Source organism: Alligator sinensis, unplaced genomic scaffold, assembly GCF_000455745.1.
Source record: "Alligator sinensis unplaced genomic scaffold, ASM45574v1 scaffold78_1, whole genome shotgun sequence".
Classification (NCBI taxonomy): Eukaryota; Metazoa; Chordata; order Crocodylia; family Alligatoridae; genus Alligator; species Alligator sinensis.
The window spans coordinates 167,887-195,238 of NW_005842171.1; the positions used below are offsets into that span (position 1 = coordinate 167,887).

The following is a 27,352-nucleotide window of genomic DNA, read 5'->3' on the forward strand; positions in this document are numbered from 1 at the left end:
ACAACTTGAGTAATTCATTGGAAAAAGAGAAAGAAAAGGAAATCAAAATGGAAGTACAAATATAAAAGTTCTCTTTAAAGCTATGTACACACGTTCAAATAACCTAAAAGTCTCCTGGGTTTGTTTTCCTGGCAGGAGAAAAAAAACAAAAACAAAAAACAAAAACTTACCTGGAAACACTTGAGCAGACATTTAAATCCTCAGCCCCTGAAAAGAAGATAGTTTGCAGTGCTGATGCTGCATAGAGGCACCCTGGCTGTGCACACATCCCACTGTGCTCTGCAGGTTCCTTCCACCTGCCTGGGGACAGATGGCAGCTCTGACTGCCTGACCCAGACTGTTTAAGGTCAGCCCGTGTCCCTCTGCTAAACAACATGGAGATTGTGAAGGGGGAATGTTCTGTTCCTTGCTTGACTAGAGCAATAGAGTCCAGCAAGCCCCTCAGGCGGGACAGGAGCAAAGCACCCTGGGATGCTGGTGGAATGGGCAGCGACTTCTCCCAGAAAAGAATGTAAAACAGACATTCGCTCTCCTGGGAGCAATTTAACCCTGGTTGTTCCCTGGATTTTTCTTCTTCTTGGGAAAAGTGCTGAAAATCTGTATTCTTGCAGCTTCTCCTGGGAGAACAGCAACTCTCAGGAGAAAATGCACATCTGTACATGACTGAAGTGTGACCAGAACCAAATGAAATACTGCATGAAAAACCTTTTTAATAACTTACCCAAATATTAAATACATATTCTGATGATCCACCTAGAGAAGTTCTACCTGATCTACCTAAAGAAGTTGCGGAATCTCCGTGCTTGGAAACTTTCAAAAACAGGTTAGAGAGACACTTGGCTGGGATGGTTTCGTCAGAGACAATCCTGCCATAAGCAGGGTGCTGGACTAGATTCCCATGCAAGGTCCCTTCCAACCCTATTTTGCTATGATTCTGATTACAGCTTTCTGCACTCTTATCACTACTTCTACTTCAGTAGGCATGAGCAGTCAATATTTCCTGGTAGGAAACACTGATAGTTGAGATTACAGAATAATATTTCCAAGTACTGGGAGAGAGAGAAAGTTTTCTGTGCAAAACACTAATTTTTTGCTCTAGGAGTTCAAAACATCAGCAATTAAAAACTGCATAGGGTAGGTGAGAGAAAGCAAGATGGTCATGAGAATGACAATAATATAATCTTCAATAACTTAATTTGCAATATAACTATTACTTGACAAGCAGCTAAGTTTATTATTATAAATGGCCAAGAACCTTGATATATGGCCTATAATTCAACATTTAGTGATCATGGGCACTAACTTAAACTGCAACTACTTACAGTGGACTAGTCCAAGGCTAAAAGTCCCTGACATCAGGCCAATATCACTGTCATTTCTTCAAGTACCTATTTAAATTACACTACCATTTCTGATGCATGTAAATTTAGGCTTTTGTATTTTGACAGAAAACAAACAAGCTTGTTTTTAAAAAATATACAACTCATTAGCATGCTCATACTATACCTGTATCCTCTGGGCAATTGTCTTAAGATCTATGGGCTCTTTAATTATTGCATAATAGTCAGGATATTGCTAGAAAACAAAATAAATAATAGACCTATTATTATATAAAAGCACAAAGTTTATAGAAAGAGAAACACTTAAAAACAAAAAAGACCAGTGTCCAATAAGGAGCGAGGCAGAGTGGACCACTATGTGTAGAACTATATATATTTATTTGATTTATTTTGGGATTCAGGAGACCTAGGTTCTATACCCAGCTTGGACACTTGGGAAAGTCACTTTCCTACACACCAGTTTCCCAAACTGTAAAATAGAGATAATGATTGCTTACATCTTTTATAAAGTACTTGGTTGATTTACTGAAAAAATGTTCTATAAGACTTAAGTATTATAGTTGATAATTTACTGCTGAAGTCAGATTAGAAAATGGATTCCACCAACAGCAGAAAGCTCGAGTACAGGTTCAAAAACATTTTTATTATGTTTTATACTTTTGATATCATGCTTGAAATAATATTTTTGCTGCTTTATATATGTATATTAGGGGTGTACCACTAAAGATTTTCTTGGCCAATATTGATTATTAACCAGCCATATCAGCCATTACAGGAATGCAGCCGGGCAGCATGAAGAACAGCTCCCTGCAGGTATGTCTGTGGAAGGGGAGGGAAGGGACATGGGGGAGCAGATCAAAGCCCCCACAGTGAGGGAGGGAGTAGAGCAGGGGGCGCTGCCCCAGCCAGGGCAGTGAATGGGACCCAGGGCTGGGACGGGGAGCAGGACTGGGCCGTAGGATCAGCGTCCTGGAGCTTAAAAATGGTTGGAAACCACCCCCACACCTCCCGGACAAGCCACCCATGGCTCTGTCCTGCTCCCTGAGTCCAATTCACTTCCTTGGCTGGGTAGCACCCCCAGCTGCAGCAATAGCCCCTGCCCCTCCCTCACCATGGGGGCCTCGATCTGTCCCGCCCCCCACACCTTTTCCCCTCCACAGACTTTGCAACAGGGCACTGCTCTCTATACTGCCCAGCTGCATTCCTGGACATGTACATGTGTGTAGCTGTACGCATGCACACAGTGTCCAGGGGTCCAAGCCAGAAGGCATATTGTATTTATCGGTGACGTTATCGTCCAAAAAAGCCGATAATGTTAATTTTCCTTTAATTGGTGACAATCTGATATGCAACCAATATACTGGTGCACCTCTAATGAATATTATACTATAAAGCTATGTTTTATATAAATATTATATATGAAATTAAAGATATTTTGCATATTTTCAAATAGTAATTCATATATTTTAAAATAATTCTCTTTGTAAATTCATCAACAGAACTAATGATTTTACAGATTCCTTACACCATGGGTGTCAAACATACTTGCATACCACAAGCATCTTTTCCCAAAAAATTAGTCATCCAAAATTGGGGTGCAAGTTTTAAGTGAAGAAGTTGATTTCTATCCTGGCATGGAGATGCAATGACTGCCAGGAGCTGTACTACCTTCCCAAGTGCATGCAGCCAAAAGCTGCTGCCAATTCAGAAATATTCATGACAGGATTAAAGTTTAAACTTTGGAACTGCAAAGAGGCGAGTGATGCTGAGAACTGGCCTCTGCCCCTTGTGCATCTACCTATGAACATTCACTGATAGTGAACCCATGTTGTAAAGGGAAGACTCTAGGAGAAGTCTTTTTTTTCATTCTGCCTTCCCAAAACAAGGTGTGTGTTTTATTTGAAGGCATGTGGTATATGAGAAAGATACAATAGCAATTGCCTTCTACAGTAAACAGTTGTAAGGAACTCATTTACACCATAAAAGAAAATTTTATGACCAGGGATCTGGGTTTTCTGTTCGCAGTGGAAAAACATGGATTTTCTCCTTTAAAGGCGAAAAATGTGGTAAACGGCAGGTTTCCCCTTGCAGGCTGGCAGTTCCAGTCTGCAAGGGGCTGCTTGGGGGTGGGGTGAGTGGGATTAGGATAATAAGGAAGGGACACCACGTCGCAGCCAGGTAAATCTACGGATGGAAGGCAGATTGAGGCAACCCATGCTCAGGGAGGGAGTAAGGGAGGGAAGGAAGATAGGTAGCAAGGTTCCCTCTTAGGTGCGTGCGTACACGGCCGTGCACAACTAAAAGTCTGGCCACGCACAGCCTTTTCAAGGCCGCGCACCAGGAGAGGAACTGAAGGTAAACTCCGAGGGGAAGTTGGGGCGGGAGCCTGGCGTGGGCTCCACCAGCTTCAGGGAACTGCTCCGCTCCCCTGCTTCGCCTTGGGGAGTGAGGAGGCACGTGGCATCAGGGCTGGGGAGTGGAGCAGTTCCCCAGAGCCAGTGGAGCCTGCACCAGGTCCCCGTGCCAGCCTCCATCCCTGCCCTGCCACACCTCTGGGAGGAGCTGCTGCCTGCCCCGAGTGAGGCTCTGCCAGCTCCGGGACACTGTTCCACTCCCTGGCCCTAACGGCACGTGCCTCCTCAATCCCCAAGGTAATGCAGGGGAGCGGAGCAGAGCAGTGTCCCGGAGCTGGCAGAGCCTCACTCGGGGCAGGCAGCAGCTCCTCCCTAGGCAGGGATGGAGGCTGGGGTGACAGGCTGGAGCAGGCTCTGCCAGCTCCGTGGAACTGCTCCACTCCCTGGCCCTGATGCCATAGGGGAAGCGAGAGAGCGGAGCACTTCCCCAGAGACGGCAGAGCCTGCACCAGCCCCCAGCCTCCGACCCCCAGCACCAGCCTCTGGCCCCTAGCTCCAGCCCCAGCCTCTCAGCCCCCAGCCCTAGCCTCCAGCCCCCTTCAGAAAGTGTCCTACGCCGGACCACGGCAGCATGCTCATGGACAACTACTCCTTAAAAGGTACACTGGTAGGTAGGGAGGGAATGGGGCACGATTCGGGCTGGGAATGCTGCCCAGGGCTAAGGTGGGAATACATGGCCATAGGGCCCGGCTGGGGGAGTGGGATGGATGCAGCCCCGGTCAGCTTGTTTAGCGATCAGCTCAGTGTGCATTTCCAGAGAGCAGGGCATGGAGTGGCATGTGCCCCCCCCAAGATTTGTGTGCAGAGCAGGGGCAAATGTGGGCTGCCCACTGTGGGCTTAGGGCTCCAGGGCCTCTGGGGTCCAGCAAGAGGGACCTGGCATGGGAGGACAGAGTGAGGCGTGAAGGCCTGCTGCTGCCACCAGGAGCTCCATGCCATTCACACCACCATGGCAAGGTGGTCCTTCCGACCTGGCAGCAGCAGCAGGGGGCACAACTTCACACTACCACCCCTGCTGCTGCTGGGTAGGCAGGGGATGTCTCACCATGGCAGTGCAGCTGGCACAGGGTTCCCAGCGGCAGTGGCAACAAGGAACCTCCCTGCCTTCCCATGCCAGATCCTGCCCACTGAGCTGTGGAGGCCCCCTGGGTAAGGGCAGCAGAGCAGGGAGCCCTGAGCCCACATCCTCCCCCTCCTCCATGGGCTCTGCTCCAGCCACACAGCCTGCTGGAAGGTGGGGAGGGGAAGAGGAGGAGGAGGAAGCTGGGCTCTGTACTCCACTTTGCCTGCAGCAGCCACTCCCACTTCCTGTGCATGGCAGCTGGGGCTCGGGCACTGCTGGGGGGGGCAGGGGGCTACAGGCCCCTCCCCATGCCCTGTAGCTCTGGCAGCTGGGGGCAACCTGGGGCTCTCTCCAGTGGGGGATGGGGCAGGGGGCTGCGGGTTGTGAGTGAGGGGTGCCAGCAGGGCTGGGGGGGGGGGGGACTGCGGGTGGGGAGAGGGGCACTGGCAAGGCCCAAGGGGGCGTGGCTTGGGAGTAAGGGGCAATGGCATGGGCGGGGCACCAGCATATCAAGACTGCTCGGTGCCACAAGGTAGTTGTGGGGACAGCTGCAGCTGGACCCGCATCCTGGTGAGCAAAGGGGGCAGTCGGAGCTCTGATTTTCTATGACAAAAAAACAAAATCAAATGCCAAAATATATAGATAATTAAAATTTATTTTTATTATAGTGACTGAGGCACTAGTAGGTTTTCAGATTGATATATCTATATCGATAGATAGATATCTATATTGATAGATATCTATCGATAGTGTAATTTCATTTTACTTGTGGAAAAAGGAGGATTTTGCAATTTTTATACAGAGAAAACCAGGATCCCTGTAAGACTTGTTGGTGATTAGAATATTCCAATTTGAGTTTGTTTAGCTGCTTCATAAATCAGCCCATATATAAGTTATACCATTTACCAGATACCAAAACACAAAATACAACTAATTTAATTTATGTACCTACCACTTTAGAGGGAAGTTTCTGAAACAGCTCACTAATTAGACGTCCTGATGGGTTTGTGGCTACAGCTATAGCTTCAAGAAGCTGTTCAAGAATCTCCTTCAAGTAACCTGGAGAAGGCTAGTACAGGAAATGAAGTTACAAAAAGTTAAGAACAACAATTTTATAAATCAGTACTTGTTCAAGGGTGGGAAATTCTGAGCTTCAACTAAAAAGATGCAACTTTTCAAGCCATGGTATTGTAATAATGCATGAACATAAAGTATGTGAGAAAGCAAGTGCCGACACAATGTTGTTGTCACAGAATTGTTTTTCATAGTTCATGAAGTATACCTTTGGATGTCATGATGCAGTACTAAAGCAGGTAAGCCACACCAAGCCCGGCAAAGAGTCCCTGGCTTATAGCAGCTCACAAAATAGTAAATCTAGAAATACGGTTGAGCATGAGGGTACCTCAGCTTTCTTGAAGACCACAAGTCATGCATGATATAGAGGACAGCTTTACTATCAATGTGAAATGAAATGTAACCAAGGGTGCAAGAACTGAATCAAAGATCATCTTAAAACCACTCATTTGTTAAGACTACACTCACACAAACACAAATGCAGGTTTGCAAAGAGAGTACTGCAAACATGCGAGTATAATTTAGTACTTAAATTATATGCAGGCCATACATTTTGGCATAGTTTAATTATGCAGAAACCTGGTTATGGGCAAATGTCAATTTTATCAGCTTCAAAATGGGAGAGAGAGCAGCTGCTTAAGACCATTCAGTAGCTGCTATGATCTAGATCAGTGGTTCTCAACCTTTTTAGACATAAGTCATCTCTTGTTAGACTCAAACCCCACTGTGGACAATGCCAGGTCTTAGTTTTCACTTGTTTTTTACTACAAAAAAAACCCCAACACAGCAATTATTCTGTGGCAAAGAACTCAGAAAGAAAGGGTCAGAACGTTTTTAACTCTATGAATTCCTATTTGAAATCTCTGGGTTCATCTTGTGAATCATGTCTGCACATCTAACAATGCTAACGTTGTCTGGCACCTTATGGCACCCTTGAAAGGATTAAGGCACCTCAGGGTGTTGTGGCATCCTGGTTGAGAATCACTGATCTAGATGTTACCTTTGCATGAACCTGTAGTAATACAGTTTAGCTAAATAGTTCTAACTTTAAGCCTGAACGAAGCAAGGAAGAGCTGAAGTGTTTTTGTTATATTTAAACTGCTACAGAATTGTGCAGAACTAACAGTTCCATGGTATCAGCTTCTATCAGTATCCTTTGACAGTGATACAATGATTATACTAGTCACATTGGTACTCAAAGTATGACCTGCAGCATGACCTAGCACATGTCCCCATACCCAGTGTATGAACCTGATCTCGCAGACCAGCTGTGACCTACTCGTCTGGACCGGGTACTAGAAAGGTTAAACTTCATTGGTCTACACCAGTGGTCAATTATTTCGGCTGGAGGGCTACTTAACAAATTTTGGTGAGCTGTAAAGGGCTACAAAAATAGCTCCGCCCCCTGGTTGCCATTTTGGGAACAGAAGTCCTGCACCTAAGCCCTCCCACCCCCCCATGCTACCAGAAGTCCCTCCCCTTGCCCCAGGAAGTACTCCTTTTGAGAAGTGACTTTGCCATCTTGGAACCAGAAAATAAACAATATACTAAAAATCAAACATCTATTATAACATATTTTATTTCAAAAAAATTTTTTTGTCCTGATTTATGTGTATTTGTCCTGATTTGTGTGTGATTGCATAATAGCTCAAAATAAAGTCGGGGGGGGGAAGGTCGGGGGGGGGGGGGGGGAGAAGAGTGTGTGCAGTGAGGGTGGGGGTGTATGTGTGGGTTGTGGGTATGGTGACCTACCCACACGCCCCCCCCACAACAGTATATAGCCTCTGCTGCCAGCCACAGCAGCAGGCGGGGGGCCTTAGGGCACTCATGGTCCATGGTAGATAGAGACCCCTAGTTGGAGAGCCAGGAGCTGTGGAGAACCACGTGCCATTGGGCCAAGTCGGCTCCATGTCTCCACATGGGGCTCCCAGCACTCCAGCCGGAAGCCCCACGTGGAGGCATAGAGGCTGCTCAGCCTGATTGTGCGTAGCTCCTGGCTGGAGTGCTGGGAGCCCCAAATGGTGGCAGGGAGCCAGCTGTAGCATACTGCTTGGGACCAAGCTTGATGTGGAGAGAAACTTAAGGTATGCACAGGCCCCCCCACGCTTGAGGATGAAAAAGTCAACAAGAAACAGTTCTACTGTGTTCTTGACATAGTCCTGACTGCCACTGCCAAGGAAAACAAGCTCATCCTCATGGGTGACTTCAACACAAGAGCTGTCAACACTGAACTCTGGAATGACACCATTGGGAAAGAAGGGGTGGGGAAAGTCAACTCCAACGGTATCCTTCTCCTCAGCAAATGTGCAGAGTATGACTTGCTCATCATGAATACCATCTTCAGACAGAGTGACAAATATAAGACCACTTGGAAACATCCACGCTTCAATCACTGGCACCTTCTTAACTACATTATTATCAGAGCCCATGATCATACCGATGTCCATATCACCCGAGCCCTGAGAGGTGCAGATGACTGCTGGACGGACAACCATTTAGTCAGATCAATCATGGACATGCAGCTTGCACCGCAACAGTGTACACACAGAAAGGAATGTGGAAGAGATTTAACATCAAGGCACTCCAAGACCAAGATAGATGCGAGGCTCTTCAGCCTTACTGAGAGGCTCTCTGACCTACCTGATTCCATCAAGGACATCCACACATACTGAGAGGAGCTTAAGAACATTATTCACAAGGCATGTGCTAAATCAGTTGGATACTACCCTTACCATCCCTCTCCGAGGATCATCACCTTGTTATGGTGGAGAGGCTTGTGTATTCCAATGACTCTGAGAACAACACTGTCTGGAGCTCACACTCCTGGTAGGGCCACCCAGGGCGGCAAGGTCGAGGGGGAGGTTCCAGAAAAAGAATGATCCAAGAAGTCCTCAATGGTGGAGCAGGTGGAGGAAGGCTGTGGCCCCAACAGCTGCAAAGGTGGAAGAAAGCTGCAATGGAGAAGTGGCCCCAGTCATCATGGCTCGCCATGCCACTGAAACCGGCCACTAACTGCCAAGACCGCGTGGGTCCGACTGCACACCAGAGTCCCCACACTGAACATGCACCGCGCAGGCTTCTGTCAAGTCCAAAAACCCTGTGACGATGGAGGATTGGCGACGGGGGCAGGGCTGTGATACCTGGAGGCCCCCAGCCAAGGATCTGCACACCGGTTGCAGATGCGCGATGATCGTCAGGCACCTGTGTCGGGACAGTGGTGTCCTTCGGCAGCTGCACACGCAACTGAGCGGTCCTTTTTAGGATACCCTCTGCTCACCCTGATGGGGAGGGGGCTAGAAAAGGTGCCCCAAAAATAGGCTGTCCCATCTCTCCTGGCTGGGAAGTGGTACCTAGCGGGATCACCATTCTGGCGGTCAAAATACGAAAAAGCTAAACTTTGGAACCTGGAATATGAGAATGCTCATCGACAACCTAAAGAGAGATTGCCCAGAAAGACAAGCTGCCATTGTGGCTTGGGAGCTAGCAAGGCACAACATCAACACTGCTGCTCTCAGCAGAACCTGGCTCGCAGGGGAGGGACAGATGAGGGAGGTCAGCGGAGGGTACACCTTCTTCTGGAAAGGGAAACCAGACCGCGACCCCCACATCCATGGAGTTGGTTTCGCCATCAGGAACAAGATCGCCGACATGCTCCCCCAAACACCCTTCGGGTGTCAATGAAATGCTGATGACCCTTCTCCTGCACCTCAGCCAAAATCAACGCACTGCTGTCATCAGCACATACACTCCAACTCTGGATTACGATGAGGAAGTCAAGGAAAGGTTTTACTCCAATCTCAACAATGCCCTTGCCTCCATCCCCAGGGATGACAAGGTCATTCTCCTGGGTGACTTCAATGCCCAGGTTGGATGTGATCATGAAATCTGGAGCGGAACTATCGGCAAGAATGGCATGGGGAATGCCAATGCTAACAGTATTCTGCTCCTGACCAAACGTGCCCAACACCGCCTGATCATGACGAACACCATCTTTCGCCAAGAAGACCAGCTCAAGACCACGTGGAGGCATCCGAGATCAGAGCACTAGCACCTCTCGGACTACATTATCATCCGAGGTAGAGACCTGAGGGATGTGCTTGTCACGAGGGCCATGAAAGGATCTGAAAACTGGTGGACAGACCACCAACTTGTGCGCTCAGTGATGAACATCTGCCTGGTGCCAAGACACCAGAAGACCCAGAAGGCTGCCCGGAGATGGCAGAATGTTACAGCTCTGAAGGACCTTGGACAGCGGGAGGAGTTCCAGGCCCAGTTGAATAGTGCACTGGAGCAAGTCCCTACTGCTGAAGACATCTTCATCCAGGCACACTGGGATCAACTCAAGTCCACCGTCCAAGACGCCTGCGCCTAGACTATTGGGTTTGCATCGCGACAGAACCAGGACTGCTTTGATGCCAATGACGCTCAGCTCTGTAATCTCCTCGAGTAGAAGCGTGCAGCTTTCATCACTTGGCAAAGTCATCCACAAACTTGGTAAAAGACAGCAGTGTACCACCTGCTGAAGGTTGAGGTCCAGTGATGCATCCATGACATGAAGAACAACTGGTGGGTGGAGAAGGTGTGCATGATCCAGGGCTATGCCGACCAAAATGATGTGTGTAACTTCTAGGCTACCAAGATAACCTACAGACCCTGCTCCATTGGACAAAACTCTCTCCGAACACAGGACTTCTCCCAGCTCCTCAAGGATGATGATACCTTCTCTCTGCGCTGGAAGGAGCATTTCGAACTCCTCCTTAACCGGGAGTCCACCATATCAGAGGAGACCTTCCAAGTCGTCCCGCAACACCCTGTGGTGGATTCCCTTGGTGATCCACCAACCATGAGAAAGCTGAAGCAGGCCATCCAACAAATGAAAACTAGCAAAGCCTGCGGGCCAGATGCTATACCCACAGGTCTAGCTTCCAGGCAGCTTCCAGCTCACATCACGACTCCAGCAGCCTTTGGAACGAAGAGGACATCCTCAGGGATCTCAAGAATGCAACCATCATGACCATCTACAAGTAGGGGGACAAATCTGACTGTGGGAACTACAGGGGATTTCCCTTCTGTCCATTGTGGGTAAGACCCTGGCCCACATCCTCCTGAACCGCCTTCATCCTGTCACTGAGAAGATCCTTCCGGAAACTCAGTGCAGCTTCCGACCATCCGGGGGCACTGCAGACATGGTTTTCATTGCCAGGCAGATCCAAGAAAAATGCTGGGAGCAAAATCAAGAACTGTTCCTCGCCTTCATTGATCTGACCATGGCATTTGATTCCTTAAATCGTGACGCTCTGTGGACCATCCTCCAATGCCCCGGTTGCCTGCTGAAGTTTGTCACCATACTGAGGCTCTTGCATGATAATATGACCGCCACTGTCCCAAGTGGAAGATCTGAAACCAACACCTTCTGGATCCAGACCGGGGTCAAACAAGGTTGCGTGATAGCCTCCACCCCATTCACCATCTACCTGACCATCATCATCCACCTCATCTGAGATGATCTACTATCTGGTGTCAGTATCCAGTATTGACTGGACAGGAAGCTTTTCAATCTTGGGTGATTTCAGGCAAAAACGAAGCTCACCACCAAGGACATCCACGACGTTCAGTTTGCAGACGATTGCTGCATGATGGCTCACTCTGCACAGGATGTGCATGCAACCTTAGATCTCTTCAACGCTTCATATAAGAGACTTGGCCTGTCCTTCAATGTCACCAAGATGAAGGCTCTCCACCAACCCTCCCCAGGCCAGCTGAACATCCCTCACGCTACCTATGTAGAGGGGGAGGCTCTGGAGTACGTAGAGCACTTTCTGCATCTCGGCAGCCACCTCTCTCAATGGACTACCATCAATGAAGAAGTCCAGCACTGGGTCAACTGTGCCGGTGCCTTCAAGCTGTGATGTGCCTTCAAAAATAGAGACCTTCAGAAGTCTATGAAGGTCCTGGTTTACAAGGCTGTCGTGCTGACCACCCTCCTCTACTGCAGTGAAACCTGGACCGTCTACCGATGCCACATTAAGACCCTTGAGAGCTTTCACCAGCGGTGCTCGAGTCGAATCCTGGGGATCAAATGGGAAGACCGCCAGATAAGCGTGAGCGTCCTCCATGAAGCTGCGTCCACCAGCATCGAAGCCTTGCTCTTGAGAAATCAACTCCGATGGACAGGCCACTGCGTCCAGATGTCCGAGCACCACCTCCCTTGCCAGATTCTCTTTTCCCAGCTCTCCATTGGCCAACGCTCATACAGTGGCCAAATTAAAATTGTACAAAAAGACACACTCAAGGTTGCCCTCAAGCCCAGAAGCATTGACACCAATGGCTGGGAGGAGCAAGCTGCTGACCGCTCAGTGTGGCATCACCTGGTCCACCAAGGCGCGTACCACTTTGAAGCCCAATGACTCGATACTGAGGCAGAACAGCAACGGCAGAGGAAGGAGAAGACCAACTCAGGGCTACGAACCCTAATCCCCCCACAACATGCCCCCATTTCCAAAGAATGTGTATCCAGAATCTGACTCCTCAGTCACCTGAGGACTCATCAAGCCTGACGGACGTCATCCTCGACTTCACGGGACTGCCAACGATGACACTTACGATCCCCAAGATTGATCTGATGAGAACAAGGAGGAAATCCTAGCACTTATCCATGTTCTGTAGTTGGCAATATGAATCATTTTGAACCCTCCAACCAGCAAAAACAAGAGGCTTACCACAGACTCGAACTCTAGTTCAGAGGAGGCTATGAGACATCAAGAACTAGTGGTAGCAAGCAAAGGACATGGAGAGCCAGAGTTTTGCTGGCTAGCATGACATTAGAAGCTTCTGTCAAGCAATAAAGGTCATCCATGGGCCACATTCCAAAAGCTCAACCCCTTTGTGATCTCAGGATGGCTCCACCCTCCTCACAGACAATGTATCCATCAAGCAACACTGGAAGGAGCTACAAGACTTTACGCAAGTGTGAATCTGAGGTCTCAGCTGCTACCATCAAGTCCATCCCTCAGCACTCAGTAATAGAACCTCTTGATGATACACCATCCTTCAAGGAAGTCTGGTGTGCCATCACTTAGACCAAGAACAGTAAGGCACCAGCCCCAGATGCAGCGACAGGCCGCACTCCCCACTTAGGTGATAGGCAGGTGAGGCAGGTGCAAGCGCCAGCCGGGGAGCGGGAGCACCGGATGAAATGCCACAACCGCTTCTGGGAGCACGGGGGGGGGAAGAATACGTGCCCTCCCCCCTGACTAAGGTGATACCAGTTCCCCATGTCCAGATGGCATCTCCACAGAGGTCTTCAGACCTGGTGGAACAGTGCCAACACAAAAAATACACCAACTTCTCACCAAAATATGGGTTAACAAGGAAGTTCCACCTGACTCGAAGATGGTCACAATATTGGCATTCTTTAAGAAAGGGGACAAGTCAGTGTGTGGGAACTACCGAGGCATTGCCCTCTTCTTTATTGCCAGGAAGATTCTTACTCGCATCTTTCTGAATCACCTCCTCCCCCTTGGCAAAGATGTCTTTCCACAATCCAGTGTGGCTTTAGACCATCTTGGAGTACCACCAACATGATTTTTGTTGCATGACAGATGCAGGAGAAGTGTAGAGATCAACACCAGGAGCTGTTTATGGCATTCATTTACCTAACCAAGGCCTTTGACTCCATCAATCATGAAGCCTTATGGAAGATGCTAGCTAGGTTTGGTTGTCCACTGAAGTTCAGTGTCTTCAGGCTATTCCACAACAGGATGACCACCACAGTCCTTTGCAATGGATCACAGACGGACATTTACCATCCATACTGGTGTAAAACAGGGCTGCGTTATCTCCTCAACCATTTTTTCCATTTATCTTGCTGTGATTTTGATTCTCATCCATGACCACCTTCCTTCCAGAATTGGGCTTAAATATAAAATGGATAGTCAGCTTTTCAATCTGCGGTGCCTTCACAGCAAAACAAAAGTTACCAAGAGTGGCACCACTGACCTTCAGTACGCTGACGACTTGACATCACACACACTGAGAATGATCTGCAGTCCACCTCTGACCTTTTCTCAGGTGCCCATCACAGCCTAGGACTCTCCCTTAACAGTGGGATAACCAAGGTGTTCCATCAGCCTGCCTCAACACAAGCTGCTCCCCTCCCTCCACAAATTACCGTTGGTGGAGACCCCCTGGAAAACATCAAGCATTTTCCATACCATGGCAAATCACCTCTCCCAGTCAGTTAGTCTCAATGTAGAAATCAAACACAGGATTCTCTGTGCCAGCGTATCCTTCAGAAAGCTGCTTCACCATGTCTTTGCTAACAGATCTGCAGAAGATCCTGGTCTACAATGCAGTGTCTATCCCCACACTCCTTTATGGGTGTGAGATGTGGGTGACATATCAAAGCCATCTTAAGCACCTGGAATGGTTCCATCAGCGTTACCTCGGGAAGATCTTTCATTTTAGATGGGAAGATTACTGCACCAATACTAGCATCCTCTCTACAGCTAACATAACAAGAACTGAGGAAAAGATCATGAAACATTAACTCTGTTGGGCTGGTCACTGTGTGCAGATGGCTGATCCTCATTTCTGAAAGCAAGTCCTCTTCTTTCAAATGATTCATGGTAATAGGAACCGTGGAGGACAGAGGAGGCACTACAAGGACACCCTGAAAGCATACCTTACGAAAGGTGGCCTCAACCCTACAAATTGGGAAGTGCTGGCTGGTAACAGGTCTCAATGGTGCTGCACCATACATCAAGCTACAGCCCACTTTGAAAAGAACCGTCTTGCTCAGGAAGAGAAATGGCAGAGGAGGAAGGAAAGCACACAACATCCTGGCCAACAGCTGTGCCCCACATCTTCCCTAAGGCACCATTCGTCATATCTGTGGAAAACCTTGCAGAACATAGATTGGACTCCTCAACCACCTTAAGACTCACCTGTAATGCCCTTCCTGGCAGACATCATCCTCATATCGAGGGATAGCAGTTTATGACCTTAGGTCCCACCCTCGCATGGAGGAAGACCTGGGAACAGCCACAGGGTTGCCAGAAGCTTCCTGTCTCCAGCACCCCCTACTTTGGAGATGGGGGTAGGGTGGGTCAGGCCCAGGCTGGGGTGGGGGTTGGTTGCTTAGCAACCAAAGCCTGAGCTGCTGCTGTAACTGACACCATGTGCAGCAGCTGGCGCCTCCTGCAGCCAACACCTCTGAAAGCCCACGTCTCCTGCCAACTTTCAGAGGGGCAGCTGCAGGCCAATAATAACTGCCTATTGGAGGGGACCCACAGGCAGAATAAAATGGCCTGGAGGGTCATATCTGGCCTGTGGGACCGTATTTTGCCTACCCCTGTTCTAACCCTCTTCCACATGTTGAAGCTAAATTTTCCTTTCAAGTCCAGTTCTTGTGCATAGCCATAATCTGATCAACAAGCTGTAAGTGCCAGGTCTTTCACTTACTGTTTCAGAATTTGTCCCTTGATTGTCATGTCCTTCATCATCCTCCTCCTCCTCTCCAGCATCTCCTTTCTGAACAAATTCATTCTTTGTGCGCAAATATAATTCCCACAGTTTGCAGGCAGCTTTATACTCAGGAGAATCAGGCTATAAGAATAAATCAAACATCACACTGTTACTGACAGTCAGGTACTTCAACCCAAAATGCTGTGAATTTTTAGTGTTTTTGAAGTATACTCATCAGTGGAACACAAATTACTAGTTGAATAAGTCTTTAACAGAGCAATATTAGGAATGTTACTGTGAATTAAAATAGATGGCTTCTACTAGTTTCACTGCTTTTAAGACATGTTAATATCCTAGTTTAAATAAGAATCCATAAACTTAACAGAAATCACTATGCATTGAAGCCTGCATGTGAGCAAAATAAAGAACTTCAATTCCAAAAAATAAATGGAGAAATGATTAGATTCTGTAACAGCAAAAACACTACTGGTACTTCAAAGTTAGTAGGCCAAAATTTTGATTTCAGATCAAGTTTGCTATAGTTTTGTGGTACTTCAGTGTTGATTTCCGTATCAAAAGTAAGATTTCTTTAAGTAATGTGCATGGAAACAATTTGTAAGCTTTCATAATTCACTGATAATTGTAGTAAAAAACAAATAACTGTGCTATTTTGGGGTACATACCAAGTGCTCCCTCAGGGGAATAGTTAGCACCTTATATGTTAACTATCCCCTAAAAAAAACTGTGCGTTGTATATATGTTTTAACACACACAAATGTATATGTAAGGTTGTTAAATAGAAGAACTATGAAATGAATGGAGCCTCCTCCAGCAAATAACTTACTAGCACAAGGTTTTGTTAACACAGAAGGAGAAAAAGAGAAGGATGAGATGCTGATGAACAAACAGAGCAGAAGTGTGGTTATAATGCTAAATAGCCAAGCAAGAGAGAGCATTAAAACAATAAGAACAAAATCTAAGAGGGCATTTTACTTCAGAACTGCCAGACTGCCTAATAAAATAAATATGGACTATGACCCCATTAACTTTTATATTCTACTATCACAACATTTTGACAAGTCCTATAATTGACTATATTATACACCCATCTTCCTACACAGCTTACTATGGCAGTAGCATGATAGAAAGTGTGTTTACAAACATCATCTGTTACTTGAAAGGACTGTATGATGTTTTCCCTTTTTTTCTTTCCCCTTCTGTTTACCCTCTCTCATTCTCCCTTCCCCCTGAAGTCATGGGGGACGTCTGTTAATTACTTTATTTTTCTTGTTTAATATTCTCACTTCTCCATCCTTGCATCATCTTACTTTTGACAGAAATGGACTAAATGATAAGTGTTCAACAAGACAATTTTTAGCTCATTTTATTGTGCTTAGACAGCGATTTCAGGTAATAGATATAAGAAACAGTTAAGGGATATCTGTGAGTTTTTTGAGGGACAAAATTGTCCATTTCACAAAACCAGCAACTTCTCTGAAGAAAGAAGTTTTCTACTGCCACCTGTTATGCTTGTATGCATAACCTGGGGTCCCTAGGACCCTCAGCATCACATAGCCCTGTGCTAGGCCCCTGATGGCTGTGACCCTGCTGCCACTAGGCTTAAACAGTTACAGGACTGTTCAAGCTGTTATATCAACTCCTGTGACTACTTAAACACTCCCAGAGAACCCCAGGACTGTTCTTGAAGCAGTACCAGTGCCCCCCTGGAATACCCCTGGTTCTCTCCAGGACTTTTCAAGGGTGGCAGACATTCCCTTTGCTGTGGGAACAGCATCTAGATTCCCTGGTACTGTTCAAAGGGTGGTGTGGCTTCCCACTTCTCCCCCCATCTCTGTAAGACCTTGGCAAGAGGTAGGGCTCTGGCAGCAGCACCATCATGAGTGGCAGCTGTCCTCATCCCTGCTACTCCTAAAGGGCAGGGCATTTCAGCATCTGCCAGCTAATCATTGACAACCTACCCCTTCTGTGGCAAGGGAGAGGACAGTCTGCCAATGACTGTGCTTCCCTAGGGGCAGGGGCTGGGGAGCTTTGTAGCTGCCAAGCCAGGGAGCTGTAATGCATGTACACTTCCCTTATTTCTCCTGCAAAAAACTCAAGATAATTCTAGTTTATTAACAGCTGAACAGGCAACTACATAATTGTTTTGCTACATAAAAATCTTTTCAGGAAAAATATGAAATCCTGAACTCAATATTCAGCAGACAGATTTTAAATCTTTTATTCGTCGTTCCGTCACATCAGTGCTTTCTCTCAGGTGGAGGCCATAAAGAAAACCAACATCTGTAGCAAACAAGCACTGCCATCAGTAGAACACAAAATATAATTTGGGTACATTTTTCTCTATTGCAGTAAGGGTACAAGCTGTAGAAAATGCACAAGTTGTATATTCCTATCATTTTTTTTAAAAGCAGCACACACAGACAAATTGATCATTCTGGATGCAAGCAGCAGCCAGTCAGTACAAACACCCCCAAGACTAATAGGTGCCAATGATGCAGAAGCCTATAATGTTCAGTCTATATAGGTGTAGAAAAGTTGTACTGGGTCTCTGTCACAAAATTCTGATATACATATGCAATGTAAGAAATAACATTCATTTTGAAGTTGAACTCTGTTTTTCATGACGTTTTAGAAAAATTCTATTAGTCTCCTTCCTAAGACAAACCTACTAAAATTTATTAACATCTAAGGTGCATCTTTTTATATATGTACATAACTATTTTTGTTTTGTTTCTCGTTGTTACTGTTGCTCTTTAGTAGAATATCTTACTTCAGAAGCTCCCAATGTTTGGAAGACAACTGGGGGACACCTGAATGCCTGTCTCCCTTTTCTTGTCCCTACTCCTAGTTTTCAGTTGAGAGACGACTGATAAAAGATGAAATCATCACGTAACCTACTTTTGTTCTTTATTTTTTGTATCATGGAAAAAGTTATTTGTTTCTCTATTTTTAAATGTAGTCACTCTAAATAAGTAAATCCGTTCCTTAAATGAAAGTGTTTTATGAAATATTTCTAAATCCATGCATCCTTTACCTGCCTGATCGAATGCTAAATTTAATATTAATATTTTTATTCTTTTTATTTTCAACAAGCAACACACTTTCAGCACTTGCAGGGCATTTACAATATACTTTCCTAATATTTTCTGACAAAGGTTGTATCTTCTAAAAGCTATGCTATATAAAAGGAAACTTTGAACATGTATCTACCATTATTGCAATCTATGAATCTCAGCTTTTCAATTCAGCTTCCTTCCTCACCTTATAGTAAGCCTTCGCATTATTAAACAGCAACTGAAAGTCAGTAGTCAGCAGGTTCACATCATCATACTCCTCCATCTTTAGTTTCTGTTGGATTTTCATTAAATCAATAGGTTGAGAAACCACTTCATAATAGTCTGGCTGATTCCTGTTATAACCATAAGTACAGGCATTAGAGTCTAAGCACTAAAAATGAAACCTGAAGCATAGAAACTAACAAAAGTTGAAGAGTAATTTTTTCTACACCTAAAAGAGCTAAAATTTACAACCAGTATTAACAATGTATTATTATATACCAGAGGTTCTCAACCCTTTTAGTGTCAGGGCACCCCTCTATAACTTTAAATTTGTCAGCATGCTGGTTGAGAATTACTGTGGTACTGCTCCAGCTTACCGGGTAACTCCTTATTCAACAAGGAGTTTAAAAGACACTTAACATTTTCCTTTTCTCACACCAGTACAAGACAAAAGCAATGCAATTGCTGGCTTATCCACACTCGTTAAAAAAGCAAAAAACAAACCCCCTCACTCCCCCCTGGATCCACCCTTGCTGTTAGGGGCAGAGGAGTGCAGTGGTGCAGTTGCACTCCACCCTTTGATTCCTGGTCCAGGCAAAGTTTAAAATCTACTGCCTAACAGTGACAGCAACAGTTCTATTCAGGGAGCAGCGAGGGAGTCACTTGACTTCATGGCTCATTATAATCTTCCCGATTCTTTTCAAATTCCTCATTCCACAGATGTTAATGACCCTGCCCCCTCTTTTAAAGGTCTTGATGTTCCACTAAGCAAGCTATTCTTTCTTCTGCAATTTTGCTACCTATTAACAGCTCCTGGAAAGCAGCTCCTTTCACAACCCTGAAAACTATTGTTAACTCTAACTAATATTTTCACACTGCAGTTAATGCTTTTAACTCAGTTGAACATTAACTCAGATGTGGAAATAACTTTCAGTGAAGCAGTGGATGCACTGCCTAGATGGCTAGATTTTATTTTTATGAATCTGAAAGAGATGTACATATAAGTCTAATGACTACAGGACTAAAACAACATCTCTTGATTATTTTTGCCTAGTTGTGGGGTTTTTATACATATAATATAGAAAATTGATGTACATTCCAATAAAGTGATATTTATTTGGGCTTTTATCTTATACTGAATAATATAGCCATGGGCCTCTAGCATATTAGTAAAAATTCCAGCTTCTTTTTTCCTGGAGAAAAAAACATGTGTTGTGTTATATGTGATGATCCACCATACCATTTGCACCCCACTTTTCAAAATTCAAGATCCACCTATGCCTAATAGCTTTGATTTCCTTGTAGCTTACACAGGAACTTCTGAATTAATTACAGTGGAATTACTTCTGATTTACACCTTATTAATTGAGACAGAAATGAAGCCCAGAGAGAAAAATAAAATAAAATGCTATTCTTTTTGTAAGAGAAAGCTGTTAATATGAAGAGGGTTGTTGAGAGTGGAAAAAAAGGTAAAATACTAAATTAAGCTATTTCAAATTGATTTGCCTTGCTGGTCATATGGTGTTGGACAGGGAAGGGCACTTATAAGAACATGAATGTCACAGTGAATCAGGCCAGTGGTCCTTCTAACTCAGTATTCTGTCTCCAACAGTGACAGGAATGGATGTTAGATAGGGAGAGTATTGAACTGGATAGATTTAGACCAGTGTTTTCATCTTTTTTTTCTTTTGTGGACCCCTAAAACATTTTGAGTGGAGATGCAGACCTCTTTGGAAATTTTGAATGGAGGTGTGGACCCCTTTGAATTATAAGTGTGGGTATTCACATAATTTTGATTGATCATAGTCATTGTTCATGGACCCTAGACAGTCTGCGGGCCACAGGTTGAAAACCATTGATCTAGAGTGATCCATCCCTTATTCATTACTCTCCCGGGCATCCACCATTATTGGTTTAGAGGTGCCACAGGAAACATCTCCAACCATCTGTTTAATAGCCACTGATAGATCCATCATCCAGCCATTTTATAGTCTCATTGTTGGTAGGGTTGGAAGGGACCTGAGCAGATCATCAAGTCTGACACCCTGCCATGGGCAGGAAAGAATGCTGGGGTCAAACAACCCCAGCAAGGTGATTATCTATCCTCCTTTTGAAGACCCCCAGAGTAGAAGCGAGCACCACTTCCCTTGGAAGTTGGTTCTAGATCCCAGCCGCCCTAACTGTGAAGTAGTGCTTCCTGATGTCCAGCCTGAACCTACCCTCAGTCAACTTATGGCCATTATTCCTAGTTACCCTGATCCCCCGAGCACTACCAGGAGTATCTCCCATTCCCCACTGGTCCCCCTTGGTAAGTTTATAGACGGCCACCAGATCCCCTTTCAGCCTTCTTTTGTCGAGGCTGAACAGGTTCAGATCCCATAGCCTCTCCTCATAAGGCCTGCCCTGCTGCCCCCTGATCATGTGAGTGGCCCTCCTTTGGACCCTCTCAATGCTGTCCACATCCCATTGATAGATCCATCATGAATTTGTCTAGTCCCTTTTTGAACCTGGCTATGCCATATGCTTCTACAACTACCTATGATAATTAATTCCACAAGTTAACTAAGCATTGCATAAAAAGTACTCTCTCATGTTAGTTTTAAATCTATGTCTTACTGATTTCAGTGTGTGCCCTCCCAATTCTACTATTCTGGGATTTAGTGAACAACAACTCCCTGTTCGCTGCGTCTACACCTTTCATGATTTTATAGACCTCTATCATGTCCCTGCACAGCTTTTTCCTTTCCATAGTTTCATAGTAGTTTCATAGTTGGTAGGGTCAGGAGTACTGGGGTCAAACGACCCCGGTAAGGTGTTCATCCAGCCTCCTCCAAACCAAAGAGCCCTGGTTTTTTTAGTCTCTCCTGGTATGGCAACTGCGTCATATCCCTGATCATTGTGGACGCCCTTCTCTGTACCTTTTCTAATTCTCCTACATCCTTCTTAAGATGAGAAGACCAGAACTGCACACAATATTCAAGATGTAGGCACACCATGGATTTGTATAGTGGCATGATGATGTTCTCCATTTTGCTTTCAATTCCCTTCATAGTGATGTACAAATGTTACTGGCTTTTTTGGTTGTCACCAATGTTTTTAGAGACTACCTATCTAAAGTGACTCCAAGGTCTCATTCCTGAATAGTAACAGCTAGTTTAAAACCCAGCACTTGTGGCACAGCTGATTCCTGATCTGACTCTGCAGGAGGCATACAGCAGTTTTACCTGGCTGCAGCAACAGTGGTGGTGCCCATGCTGTAGCCACCCTGAAAGAGTCTCATGGCATCCCAGTTGAGAACCACTGCTATATACTTTAAAAATTAATTCAAACTGAAAAAACTTGAGATGAAACTTGTCTACTGCACATACTCCATTCTTATGAGTCAGTTCATTAACATTCCCCCAAATCTATTTTCTATTATTTTATTCTTCCGCCTTGGGATACTTATTACAGCCAAACACATTCAAACATCGAATACATATAATATGGAATGTTTCTTATGGAACAAAACATTTACTTTTCTGCCTGAAAACAGGCAATTGTTGTTGCATTATCCTTTAAACAATTACATAAAATACTCAAACTAATACAAGCTTGTTGTATATTTGATGCATAAGCTTCATAGATATCAAATAGTGATTGCAAACAGCTATTTCTAAACCCATTTGTTACAATATCAACTTCTATACCTAAGAATCTTACTAATCAGCACCCAATTCTTACCTTCGTTTTGGTGCCCTAATGAAAAGTTCACAAAGGAGTCTTCCCTGTTCATCTTTGTAATCTCTGATTGTGTTGTACAGTTCATGGCACACTGCAATCTGAAATGCAAATACACTCTAGTTAAAGCTAATGGGAATGCTATGTGGGCAACAAACTAAGCCTCAGTTAGAGTAAGACAAGAGCTGTGCTTTAAATTGTTCTAACGCGCAGGTGTCAGACACACCCGTGTCTGACCTTTCATAGTTGGTAGGTAGCCGATTTCATTAACAAATGAAATCAGCTACCTGGCATACCCAAATTCTGCAGAATGTTAGCAAGTGTTTTCTAAACACCATGGTTACATTAGAAAACTTCTATGTTATGAACTCATTCTTTAATCTTCCTAAACCTGCAGACCCCTGAATTTATGACAAAGGCATTTTAGCACTCTACAAATAAGCTGTTAACGCTAAAACATTATGTCACTTGAAATATCAGTGTTGACTTTTTATATACCCATCATTTTAGCAAAGGGAAACAGAATGGGAATGAAGTTAAAATCATAAAATATGGAAACAGAAAACCACTGCAGAGAAAAAAAATGTAGACAGAAGACAAGAGGAGACCCAAAAACTGCACAGACAGAAAAGCAGCAGAATGAGAAATAATGAGCAACAGAATGAGACAAGCAATCAGGAATTCAGAAACCAGAGCCGAACAAGATACTGAATGGATAACAAACATTTGATGTAGTATATGGAAAAGCATCATTATATTCTACCTCTTCATCTTTGCGCATATACTGCACTGACATCTGCAAGAGATCTTCAGAATGCTATCAGGGGTGCTTAAGCATAAATTTACACTCAAGCTCATAGATCATAATTAAAAATGGAATTCAGACTTCTTCACAAAATGAGTCTAACACCTCTTCTTCATAGCAATCATCTGAGCCAATGTACATAGAGTGTTGTTGGACTTCAGATAGTTATAAATCGGACTCAGTCAAAATTAGAGCTCAGGACACAAACTACACCTCTCAGCAAGGGAGACTAGGGAATGCTGCAAAGTCCTTAAAAAATGTAAAATATCACTTTGGGAGGACAGAGGTAGTCTGGAAAAAAGACACAGCACCTCAGCTATGGAACACTATGTTACTGTCACCCTTATTTTAAATGTTCTTACCAAATATGTCTTTTTACAGCAAAAAATGTTCTCTTAATCCTTTTAACTTGTCAAAAGATATTCCACATTTGGATTTATGCAGCAAGATAAAATGTGTGCATGTAAAAAGGTACTTACAGGATCTACAGTTGGGAGATTAGAGAGTCTCCGCCTTTTCCTGCTTGGGCCTGGTGTATTTGTTGAGTGGTGACCATCATCAAAATCTCCTCCACTGACACTGCTGGAAGGAGAAGTAGCCCTTCGCCTCTTGGAACCCATGGAATCCAACTTCTTCTATAATGAAGAAAGATGTTCTTAAACTTAAGGCATTGTACACAAGTTTTCTGGTGACAGCTAACTATTGACTATCAGTTAAGGGTATATAGAGTCAGGAACATTTGCAACAATTTACTTATGCATTGTTACCTAATGAGATTATTATTAAGTAAACTTTCAGAGTTGCATTAGTGGTTTAAGTCTATAAAATAGCACTGTTGCACACAGGTCAAGGAAAGTTATTATTTCCCTCTATTCAGCACTGGGGAGGCCACATCTGGAGTACCAAGTACAGTTTTGGGCACTCCACTACAGAAAGGATGTGGACAAATCGGAGAAAGATCAGCAGAGGCTAACAAAAATGGTGAGGGAGGCTGGGGGATCATGACTTATGAGGAAAGACTGAGGGAACAGGGCTTATTTAGTCTAGTGAAGAGAAGACTGAGAGAAGATTTAATAGCAGCCTTCAACTACCTGAAGAGGTGTTTGAAAGAGGGTGGAGCTAGGCTGTTTTCACTGGTGGCCAATGACAGAACAAGGAGCAATGGTCTCAAGTTGCAGCAAGGGAAGTTTAGGTTAGATATTAGGAAAATTTCTCTCACTAGTGTTCTAGTAAAACACTGGAACAGGTTATCAGAGAGGTGGTAGAATCTCCAACCTTGGAAGTGTGTACCGCCCAGGTTACAGAAGTTTTATAAACCCAATTAGACAAAGCTTTGGCTAGGATGATCTAGTTGGGGACGGTCCTGCTTTGAACAGGGGGCTGGACTAGATGAAGTCCCTTCTAACCCTAATTTTCTATGATTCTATGAATCAAATACATTTTGAATTATATACTGCTACCCATCCCTGCAGGGCTGGGGACTTGCACAAAGTGCTGCAATTATCTAGCAGTTACTAGGATGTTTTTTTAAACTATAAAAGCTTATGACTCCTCATTCCAAAATAATGATAAGATGTATTGTCATGATACATGAGAAGTTCAGAGATAGTTTTACAACTCTGATGAGCTAAAAACCAAAACATACAGTTAATGCAACTAAGAGTAAAATCACAACTGCTATGTAATATCTAGTCCCAGAATCACAAAAACAAACAGACAAACAAAGGATTTGGGCCACAATACAGGTAAATTTGGTTGCATTCTCAAGCTACATCATTCTCACTTGAAAGTTAGGACTGAGTGCAAATTGGATAGCTCAAGGAGTCTTCTCTTTTTGTCCCTGGTCTGAATTTATTAACATCAGTATTGACTGAAATTATTAGGCATCCAGCAACTACTGAGTTTACTATGAAACATATTGCTGGATCCTGCCAAAATGTTAATGGCAAGGTGTCACTATTACAAAAAAAATATTTCCAGTGTCACCCAGGCTCTTTTCACTTTAACAATGTATTTTTCTGTTATATAATCTACAGTTTATATAAGGTGAAGTAGTGACATAGCTATGTTAATGTTTATATTCCAGTGAACAATTCATTACAAGTAAACAAACAAGATGAATGAGCATGAGGTTGGATTCACTAAGGCTAAGATAAAGAAAAATAAAAGGCCAGGCAGGGGAAAGGAAGAAGGGTGTGTATATGACCAATAATTTACCAGATTTACCAGAGTACAACCAGCACCTCGAAAAGCCAGTCTCCTCATTGTGTCCAATGGTCAGGTTAAAGTACTAAGAGATGGCAAGTCTTTGAAAATGTCAAATCAGCAATTGCATTAATAGCCAAAGCTGAAAGAGAAGAAAAATGAGAGAAAAAACAGAAGAGGCGAAAGGTTAAAAGGAGAGAGTAGAGAGAAAAAGAATTTAAGAATAACAGTTGAGAAAAGCTATCACAAAGGCTGGAGAGAAGAGGAAACATAAATTTGGAGGGGGTTATCAAAAACTAAAGGTTTTCTGCATACGCAAAGCATATACATTTCTGGAACTTTTAACTAAAATGTTTAAATGCTACTATAATGTGAGCCATTCACTAGCCCGAGTAATGCAAGTATCACTTCATCTAGTAGCCTAAGTGTAAGAGGGAGTAAGTGGAAACTGTAAGTTGATGGTACTATAAAAAAGTAGCATAGTGACAGTAAAAAGAAGAAAAAAAAAGTCTTACAACCCTAAGTTACTAGGCAGACTTGTAGCAATGACCCACACCATCAAGACTCTCAGGAAATTGCTGATTCTACTTTACTAAGCCTTAATTTAACCCCCGTTCAAAAACCTTCAGCTATATCCCTATTGCATGACAGATTTTCAACATATCATACCATTAAATAATGAGCTTGATTAAACACAGATCTACTAAAATCAAAAGTGTATCAAGTCCAGCATGGAAAATATCAATCTATACAGTTTTGTCAGCAGTGAAGTAATACCTGTTCTAAAACTGTTCTTCTAAAAAAACTGTAGTCAAAGAACCAAAAAAAAAAATGATTTTTACTCATCTAGTATGTAGTACTTTATCATTTGGAATCAAAATATTTCACGTGTCCTTGAATAATGCACCAAGTACTAGTGTATCTCCACTAGAAAACTGGTCCTTATATGAAGCAAAGGATCTTGAGGACTATAAAATAATCTGATGGGATTCAAGTACAGCATCTCCACACCACTTATACAATACTAGTAAATCCTAGCCATTATATTTTTTTTAACTTCTGTAAAAGGTTAGGCACCTGAAGACCCCACCTACAGGCAGTCACTGAAGGAAATTTCTCTTCCTAATACTAAAACATAACAATTTCTTCTAACAATATCTGAGGATGTAATATTCTGATGTACTCCATTAAGGTCCCACACATCTATTATCAAAAGTAATCCCCATGTAAGAATACTGCTTCTACACATCTTTAAAATATTTTTAAAAGGAGCTGAAAAGTGTTTTTTAAAAGTCTAAATTTTTACATACCCTTCAGAGTAGCTAATCAAAGCATGTATATAGATGCCACAAAAACTATTTTTGAAAGTTCCCTGGATTTCTGTAAAACCATTCAACAGACAGCTGACAAACACAACAAAATGATGGGGAGAGAATGTACCATATACTGTCCTGCAGCATTACTGACAAGACTAAAACTGTGTTGTAACCGGGGAAAGCATGTCAGAGGGTTGTTTCAGAGGATAAAGCAGGAAAGAAGTTAGCTAGGCCGCACAGTTGTCTCCTGAGCCTTGGAGAAAGAAGCGTACAAGACAGATAACAAGTACACAAAACAGAGGCTTGTCCCAGTTTAATTCTTCTCCTACCAAACGCTGCAGGACTCTGTTGCTCCCGTGGCAGGTTCCGGCAGCAGCGGCTCTACTGTGACAAGACGGAACAAACTTTGAAGGGAAGCACCGCTTCCCTGGGGCCGCGCACGTCTTCGGGGCCTCGCACAGCCGCGGCAAGTGCGGTCTACCCTGCTGCCCGCCCCGACCCCGCGCATCGCCAGAGCGCACTGGACCCCTCACATTGCCGGAGACGTCAAGGCGCCGCGGCCGGTCCCTTCCCAGCCCCAGGCTGTCACCCGCGCTAGAGACAGCAGAGCCCGCCTGCCCACCCCGGGGCCACCGACAGCAAACCGCGTGA

The 27,352-nt window shown here is 44.3% G+C and overlaps 2 protein-coding genes across 17 annotated transcripts in view; one reads left to right on the forward strand and one right to left on the reverse strand.

Annotated features, from left to right (window-relative positions):
* PBRM1 (polybromo 1) overlaps positions 1-27,310 on the reverse strand; it is a 125,437-nt gene extending 98,127 nt beyond the window's left edge. For 7 of the 16 annotated variants that reach the window (XM_025206748.1, XM_025206745.1, XM_025206736.1 and 4 more), the window contains exons 1-7: positions 25,398-25,445; positions 23,660-23,815; positions 22,379-22,476; positions 18,639-18,786; positions 15,354-15,497; positions 5,770-5,886; positions 1,507-1,575 (exon numbers count right to left, since the gene is read on the reverse strand). In XM_025206748.1, coding sequence (XP_025062533.1) covers positions 1,507-1,575; positions 5,770-5,886; positions 15,354-15,497; positions 18,639-18,786; positions 22,379-22,476; positions 23,660-23,815; positions 25,398-25,445 — 780 coding nt within the window. Of the gene's footprint in view, positions 1-1,506; positions 1,576-5,769; positions 5,887-15,353; positions 15,498-18,638; positions 18,787-22,378; positions 22,477-23,659; positions 23,816-25,397; positions 25,528-27,030 lie in introns of those variants that run through there. The other 9 variants (XM_025206750.1, XM_025206738.1, XM_025206742.1 and 6 more) reach the window with 7 other exon arrangements.
* Positions 26,719-27,352, forward strand: part of GNL3 (G protein nucleolar 3) — a 21,482-nt gene continuing 20,848 nt past the window's right edge. The window contains 1 exon segment of the mRNA XM_006025886.2: positions 26,719-26,923. Coding sequence (XP_006025948.2) covers positions 26,719-26,923 — 205 coding nt within the window.